At 40.3% G+C, this 9,059-nt stretch overlaps 1 protein-coding gene across 2 annotated transcripts in view; it reads right to left on the bottom strand.

The window, feature by feature from the left end:
• The window catches only part of igsf21a (immunoglobin superfamily, member 21a), a 239,110-nt gene that overhangs the window by 83,754 nt on the left and 146,297 nt on the right, over positions 1-9,059 (bottom strand). For both annotated transcript variants that reach the window (XM_032513653.1, XM_032513654.1), the window contains exon 4: positions 8,710-8,828. In XM_032513653.1, coding sequence (XP_032369544.1) covers positions 8,710-8,828 — 119 coding nt within the window. The remainder of the gene's footprint in view (positions 1-8,709; positions 8,829-9,059) is intronic.

Below are 9,059 nucleotides of genomic sequence, written 5' to 3'. Positions count from 1 at the left end.
AAATTATGAGCAGGGGATATGATGCAACCATCAGATGCTTGTTTTTGTTTGTTGTGTGAAATCTCCGGGTATGGCCTACTCATGAGACTACAGCCTTGGCGCGCATCGGCTGCCCCTCTGATTAGTGCGTGGTGAATGTCAACTGAACGAGACGCTGAATAAGCTAGAGGGTAAAACTGGCTTGATGGTTATGCAGCCTCAAATGAGATACAGTATGGCAGCAAATATAATTGCGAGTTTTCGCCACTACACAGTTGAAGCTAATTGTAGAAAAACGGCAGCAGCGGATTTCACCGTTTGTCCGTTAAAGTCTGCTTCTGAATTAATGAAAGATTCCAAGTCAAAGGAAAACAGACACTTTTCTGACAAAACTCTGACAGCATGGAAGGAAGAGAGAAAAAAAATAATTAGACAGAAATTCTTTAGCGTAGACTAGATGATAGACTCGATGTTGGGTAGAGAAATCCTTGAGGAAGCCCATGGGTTGTTTATTTTTGCCTCAATTATCACCGCAGGGTTTAGCTCAAAGACATTTATTAATGCATCTGCTCTTTGGATTCATGTGATTCTTTTTCCCCTTCAATGGGCTCCAAGTCAGCATGTTTTATCGGTGTTGTTAGCTGCTCAGGGTCAGAGTAGCAATGGTAAGGCGGGATAAAGAGCATCACAACTTTAAAAAAAGAAATAATTTCAAGATAAGATGATGTCAGATGAAAAGTCTGTACTGATATCTTGTTGATACTGTTAATCATGAACTGGACGCAAAATGTTGGTGCACTATATTGTCACAAAATGAAACAAAATGTTGCACCCTTTTGCACAACATCCATTGAACAGGTTGTGATGCTGAGAGCACACTATACAACACTAAGCGTGATGAGCAGGAAGGTGACACAGGGGCTAAACGAGAGAGTAATGGAGAATCATATCAAGGACTCTTTAACAATCAGCTATAGTGACCTGGGGCATGCTAACAGAAATGGCAAACACTTCAGAATCCAGCTGACGATTCGGACAAAATTTGCACCTTTTACTTTTTAGATCTGAGAATTAGGCCACTGTGTTTGAGATGCTGTGTGTCGGCCAAGATGTTCTGCTTACTTCCCGAACAAGTACAGTACACAGAGGGAACAGCCGCTCCATGGCAATCCATCTAACCCCTCCACCCAAACAAGCCTCTTCACACAAACACGCAAAGCTGCATGCTTACAGTCGCACACAACTCGTCCTACTAGCACGGCGAACTGCTGTGTCTGCAGGCGATGCTTTCTTTGGGCTTGGCTCGTACACCATTAATCCCACCCATTTATAAACGAACGCCTAAAATATACACAGCGCTTAATTAAAGTCGGGCATCCATTATTGAAGTGAATCCCAGTTTTATGGGATGAGAAGGTAATTAGTCCCTCTACACCTTAGCGCTCATCTCTGTTTCTAGGGGTTATAAATACCAGCCATGCCGCCTCATGAAGGGTATCCTTTAAATTACAACCTCATGCTTTAGAAAAGGTTAGATGAAAGGATTTCTGGAGTTACGTGACATGATGCTTAAACACAAGGGCTTTTAAGATGTTCGTCATCCAGTACAGCAGTCACAACCCAACGGTCATCTGATACAACACAACAACCTTAGTTGTCTCGGACACTGTGCACAGATCAACTGGGCACTGGCTTTCCAAGGGCACGCTCCACTCGGAGGAGACAAATAACATTTCCTTGTAATCTTTGGAATGTCGCATTGAAATCACTTTGGGTAATAACAAATAATGACCCTCTCTCTACCATTGGGAAAAGAGGTATTGATTTCTTTCACCCACCAAAGCCGGACATTATGACCTTAGATTTAACGGGATGGATATGACAGTGTTTGCGGAATAAAATATCCATTTCATGTCATTGGTGGTGACGGGTCAGGGGTCTATCCGCTATTGTTGAAATAGCAGTATACTGAAGCAATTATACCTTAAGGACATCATCTATTTTCTGCTGCCTAAACATGTCTCTTGTAAGTGCACTACTTCATACACAACAACCACACAGACTAAATGAACAACACAACATCAAATCTTGAAAGTAAACAACTAAAGATCTGAAATGCACCTAATCCTTTTTTTGTTCAAATGCCAGCTCTCGGTTATTGTAATTTGCTGAAGTGAACTCATACAATGACATTGCATTGAAATGTCAACTGATTTGATTGTATAAAAACCTTAATTACATTTCTACAACTATCAAGGGGTTTGAGGTACTTGCAGTTAAACCAAAGTATACAGTTTGGTAGAAAGACCATTCACATGCTGTAATGCTATCATTTTTGACAAAGCCTTTTGTGAAATAGAAAAACTCCTAAATACTTAAACATGCTTTAGATACTGTTTAGTTTAGAACATTTTCCAACAAATAACCTTCGCCATCAGGTGTTTTGAAGTTTAACCAAGTTGAAAGAACATCTACATCACCCATAACCAACAGCAGTAGGCAATGGTTGCTATGAATATAGTCCTGCAGAAACCAGACCTATCTATATACCCTTGTGTACATAATAGAGTACTGTCTGGCTAGTACGCTTATTTATTCTGGGATAAGAGGAGAAAAACACATGTTTGAATCCTTTAAACCAATCACAATCACCTTGTCACCAAGTTCCGGTTGCGGCGAAGGGGGAGGTAAGATACTTGCTTGATGGCAAGCTTTATCCTAGCACTGTACATTTAATAAGCCAGACTCTTATGTATATGATGTACTACGTCGTAATTAATGAAGTACTGCCCACATTTTTATATGAGTTCCTGACACCATGGTAATCACATTTAAGTTTCTGGTCCTAATGTCGAAGAACTGAGCCCTCATCATTTGAACTATAACAGAGAGGGAGTGCCAGTCAAAAGGCCAAGCTCTATTAGATTGTCAATTCTTTGTATATACATCTTGTTGGACGTATCTTCTGCAGACCGAGACTAAAGATGATTTGACAGTAAATTCAATTTCCTGATAAAGATTCTGTCCATCAGCTTGTTTTCGCATGTTCTCCCTCTGAACTCCTCAGCCGTGGGCTTTCAATTCACATGTTGATTTTGAACTTTGATTTCAACCTCATCATCAATTATCATACAGTAATGCGTCAATAATTTCATTTACAGGCACAGCACACCATGACAGCTTATTCAGGTCAAGGGATAGAACATATCAAACACAGTACATAATAAAGTGCCCTAGTTATTGGTCCATCTTGGTATTACATGTTATTCATGTTCCTCATTATCAAGATTAAAGCTTGTCGGCGCAATTGTCCAGGGGATATAGTATACGGTGAACATTAAACTAGATAAAAACAAACAGAATGCTCCCAATTATTTTGATGTTGTAAGCTTGTAAATGTTAAGAATATTGTACACGATGCTTTGCTTGTCACCCAAGAAATGTATAATTTATTGCATTCATTATTGAATGTTGCATGAGCTAAATTGGTCATCATAGTACGGTTAAAACACTCACTTGGGTGGGGGATTCTAAAAGCCTTTGGGCATAATAATAAAAAATAAAACATATGCTCATGCAGAGCAAGAAGAAAAGCAAAGACTTCCTGAGAGTGAAGGACAGTAAGCAGAGGTACCAAGAGTTCAGGGTTTAGCCTTTTACCACAGGATGATTGAATTTCTTGGCAGGGGATTCATTAAAATGATAATTCTTAATCATGAAGCCCTTTAAAAAATTAAAATACTCTCCTTGTACTGCTTCCTATTAATTAACTTTTTCCCCCCTCAGATTTTCTTTCTTTCTCCTCTACTTTTTTTTCTTTACTTTCCGCTGAACTTGACACACTAATAGGTTATGAATAATTCTGTTTCAGTTTAGACGGCAATTAGCCACAATGCCAGAGGCCATTCTTCTTCCACTCTTGTGGAGTGGTGATTTAAGACCCAGCTGAGTTAGGGTGCTCCAACTATCCCACGACTACATCGCTCACGTCTTCCCACCCAATGATGAAACAAGTTAACAGAGTAAATCCCCCACCATTGATAAAGTCTTTCACTGACGTCAGAGTGGGAGGGCACTCAGACAGAGGCGTGGGATTGGTCATCGAAGAGAACAGAACAGAGGGCCATGGGCTCAGTTAAAAAGAAATTAATGTCAAAGTCAGAAGGGGAAAAGAAGAAACATTAAAAATCAGAGGCAGAGATTGTGATAGTGGAGTAATATTGTCACACGGTGTCTCTTTCTGGTGTTCCTCTGAATAAATTTCACCGTTGCTAATTATCCATAAGACGGACATAATGTCTTTGCTGCTTCAATTGATACATCAGAGCACAGATGGGAAGTAACAAAGTACAAGTACTTTTTTACTGTACTCAAGTAGATTTTTCAGATGTTTTTACTTTATTTTGGTGACTTTTTACTTCCTACTCCTTACATTTTACAAAATATCCTTGTTACTTTAGTTTCAAATGATGTAAGTGAAGTTACCGTACAAGCGTACAAGGGTACAAGCGGCCGAAATGGGTTTCCTCAGGAGGGTGGCTGGCGTCTCCCTTAGAGACAGGGTGAGAAGCTCAGTTATCCGAGAGGAGCTTGGAGTAGAGCCGCTGCTCCTTCGCGTCGAAAGGAGCCGGTTGAGGTGGTTCGGGCATCTGGTAAGGATGCCTCCTGGGCGCCTCCCTAGGGAGGTGTTCCAGGCACGTCCAGCTGGGAGGAGGCCTCGGGGAAGACCCAGGACTAGGTGGAGAGATTATATCTCCAACCTGGCCTGGGAACGCCTCGGGATCCCCCAGTTGGAGCTGGTTGATGTGGCTCGGGAAAGGGAAGTTTGGGGTCCCCTGCTGGAGCTGCTGCCCCCGCGACCCGATACCGGATAAGCGGATGAAGATGGATGGATGGATGGAAGTTACCGTTATCAGTTTTTGCGTCATCAATACCAAATTCGATCCAATTGGATTGGAATATGCAGTATGTAAGGGATAATATAGAGCGAGGTGGGGGTTATAGCAACCATACAACACCATCAGGGTGATCAGGGTCTGGAATCAGCCTGAATTATTGTTATAATGTGCTGCAAATTGTTCCAAATTGTACTGGCTTTCAATAATTTACGATCAAATTTGAAAAACACATGGAGTTAAATGGATCTTATTGTTGTTATCAAAAGCTATTGGTTGATTGTTTCAGTAACTTTATTAAAGGTCACTCACCTTTGTTCTCCTGCTAGCAATGACCGCGCCATGGTTCTCTAGCATTTAAGTAACCCAAGTAACGTTAAGGTTAGCGAGCGTTCAGTTTATTAAAAAAAACAAAAATCGAACAGCTGATACAATATCTGCATGTATAGCTTTATATTAATACCAACGTCAGTAACTTGATTTAGTGTAACAAGGCTGCAGTAATGTTAATGTTACTAAAGGCCGTTCTTGTTTTTGAGACCACGTTACTTTGTCTTGTCTCAAATCAACTTTATTTTTTATTTTTTTTATTGTGTTAACGTTAATGTCACAATTGAATTCATATCTTGCTACTCAGTCAGAATCTTATTAACCTGGAGTCCTAGTCTCAGTTACAATAATCTTATATGTAATGTTTAGGCCTATTGGCAGACATCTATTTAAAATGTAGGCAATGGCATATAAAGAATGAAGAGCCTTTTTTCCATGTCGACGGAAGTTTCTCAGGTTTCACTCTAGTAACATTTGTGTGGTCCAGGTAGCTTGCATTATTAATGGTTTTCATTCGCAAGGCTACTTTTACTTTTATACTTTAAAGTTCAGATACCATGTTTTTTACAGTGTGTTCTGGGAACAGGCATCTAGCAGATAGTGAGATGTTTTTTTAGAGTGTGGTCTTGGGACAGGCAGCTAGCAGATAGTGAGGATATGTTTTTTACAGTGTGTTCTGGGGGACAGGCAGCTAGCAGATAGTGAGGAGATGTTTTTTTAGAGTGTGGTCTTGGGACAGGCAGCTAGCAGATAGTGAGGAGATGTTTTTTCAGTGTGGTCTTGGGAAAGGCAGCTAGCAGATAGTGAGGAGAGTTTTTTACAGTGTGTCTGGGGACAGGCACTAGCGATAGTGAGGAGATGTTTTTTACAGTGGTCTTGGGACAGGCAGCTAGCAGATAGTGAGGAGATGTTTTTTACAGTGTGTTCTGGGGACAGGCAGCTAGCAGATAGTGAGGAGATGTTTTTTACAGTGTGTTCAGGAAACAGAGCTAGCAGATAGTGAGGAGATGTTTTTTTACAGTGTGTTCTGGGGACAGGCAGCTAGCAGATAGTGAGATGTTTGCTGTATGTGACAACAATTGTTGTAGCCTAAAACATGCGTAACATCGCTTAGAGCACCTTTAAGTAAATTTCCAAGCCTGTAATCAGTTTGACTTTTAACAGAGTGTTTTTTTTGTACTTCTACTTAAGTATGGGAAGTGAGTACTTTTGCCATCTCTGCATCAGAGGCAAGCAAAGCAGCTGTTGTCGGGGAGACTTAAATACAACAATTACAGCTCAGACTGAGCAGAGGCTACAGGCGCACAATGTCCTCTAGTGATTGAATGAGATATCAGAGCAACTGATAATTGTAATAGTAGTTGTATTACAGAGGCAATAAGGGTTGAAGGACATTGAAGAAAGCAAATATGATAAATGTTAGGTCTACAAATGGAACTTCTGGAAAAGTCAAGGACACCGTGACAACATATTCCTTCTTCGACGCTGAATACTCACTCAGCAATGTTACAGCAATAACACATAATTCAATTGAATTTTTTAGGAAATGTCAGCAGGATGAAAAGTTAGCCACAATGGAGTAGGCAAACGGAGATAATAACACAAACTGTATCAACCTCTATAAGAAATGTCTTTGGTATTCATTAGGGGAGGGTGATTAATGCACTTGTCGTCTGTAGTGCCTTTGTGTTCTTTTCTATGCAAACATCTATCCGAGTGGCGGATCATTTTTCAAATATTTTAACACAAAACACGGACATGCTGCAGAACGAGCTGATGGGTGTTCTCAAATTAATACCAGGCTGGTGTGAGGACAACTCATCACCAGTATTAGAACAATTCAATGCATTAAACATTCGGTTTATCCCAACACAAGTGTGCTAGAGACTTTCTTTCTTCAACACCATAAATGGGAGTGAAGAGAACATGATGATGAGTGTGTGCAAATATTTCTTTTACACACTGACGTACGTTGCAGGTTTGGAACAGTGATAAAAGACAAACCTTGAACCTGCAATAACTGTTGTTTTTGGCCACTTAGGAGCAGTGGAAAACAGTTGTGAACACACTATTGTCATATCGCCATTCGCAATGTCCAACACATTCTCCCAGCCCAGCCCATCAAAAAGTGACGCTTGGTCAGGTGCCTTTGGCATTTGTCACTGACACAGAAAATCTCCTTTAGGGCCAAGCCTTTTGGCGTCACATTTAGACACCCTAGGTGTGGACTCTTGCCGTCACTTCTTGGCGCGCAGGATCCAATTTACTGACAATCGGGAGAAGAACGGGGCACAAACCCCAGTCTCTTGGGTGAAAGTCTTGTGTCATTCGCCACCATTCCAACCTGCCTCCGTACTAGGGGTGGGGGAAAAAGTTGATACAGCATGGTGTGGCAATGCTGTGTCAGTACACAGAAGCCAAGTATCGATCTTTTATCATATATGTGTTGGTCAGTTTGTCTGCTTGGAAATTCCATTTTACAGCAATACAATTGAAGTAAATGTATCTTTTTAGATCAAACACATGTTTCTTTTTGGGGACGTCATTTGAAATTGGGAAAAATTTGAAGTTGGAAAAAGGTCATGAATTGCAACATATCACAGAATATTGCAATATGTTTAAAATCGCAATAAATAATAATTTTTGGTCTTTCATACTACTCGCAACCTTTTTCTGAATTGCTAATACACTAAATCCCATTCTACTTTGATTACATTGACTGCTGTAATGTTCTACAAATGCCTATGTAATATACTGATTTTAGGGTAACATTTATAATGATGGTACACCCCTTATCAATTCAAAGTAAAAGCAGGTATTGATTAATTTAGTACTCCATGAACTATCAGTAATATACAAGGAGTAAAAGCTTCTTGGGCATGACCTAATGCAGGAACAACATATTCATTTCAATCATCATGATTTCTGATGTATTCATGATGGCCATGCCTTCAAATAAAGTGCTGACCTGGTCCATCTTTCACATTGATGAATAAGAAATGTTGAAATAAGAAACATGTCTAGTATTTGCTCGTTTTTAGATCTGATGTTGGTCTCCTGGGGACATTATCTGGCTTTTTAGCTGCTATATGTTCCACAATGTAAAAAAGCTAGACGCTGTCTTTGTCGGTCTTCTGCTTGGTGCTAAGCAGTTAGTGTAAAGTGAGTTTTTAGAGTTCTTTATCCCTGGAGATTGCTAACTGCTGTGGCCAAAAACACTCAATGCAGGAGTGGTGAGCAGGGGCGATTCCAAGATTTTTTAAGTAGGGTTGCACAGGGGAGACCAATAATCAAAACTAGAAACTCACACTTTTTTTCATTTTGGCTAGCCTGCACAGCATGTAGCTTTTTCAATCTTTGCCATATTATCCAAGCCGCTGACTTTGACCCTCTCCATGCACCCCACGTCCCAACCAGCATACTCTTTTAACCGGAAATACATTTAATATTTTACACAACTGTACACAAACGTTGCTTTAAAATATAGTGAAATGGTGGTACTCACACATAACAGTGAGAAAAACGTTCCCTGAAGCCAGGACAACCTTCTCCCTTGTTGCCCGGTCGTAGATGCCCACATGGCATTCGTAAGGCCCGTTGTCTGAGATCCGTACCTCCGGCAGCCTGTAAAATACAAGAGTTATGAGTTTATAATGTGATACGAATCTTTGAATTTCATCAATATTGACACAGTGAGACACACAGAAAACATTTGATTACGAAGTGCATTGGTGAACAAATGAGTATTCATATTAAGTGACATATAAGTGTCCATTTTGTGAAAAACACACTTTATCTGGGATTTGGGGTGTTTTGTGTTTCTGGTGCTTCCACACGCATAGAAACTTGGAAAAA

Source organism: Etheostoma spectabile, chromosome 4 (genome assembly GCF_008692095.1).
Source record: "Etheostoma spectabile isolate EspeVRDwgs_2016 chromosome 4, UIUC_Espe_1.0, whole genome shotgun sequence".
Lineage (NCBI taxonomy): Eukaryota > Metazoa > Chordata > Actinopteri > Perciformes > Percidae > Etheostoma > Etheostoma spectabile.
Note: the sequence above shows the minus strand (reverse complement) of the source record. Positions and strands in the feature narration are given on the sequence as shown.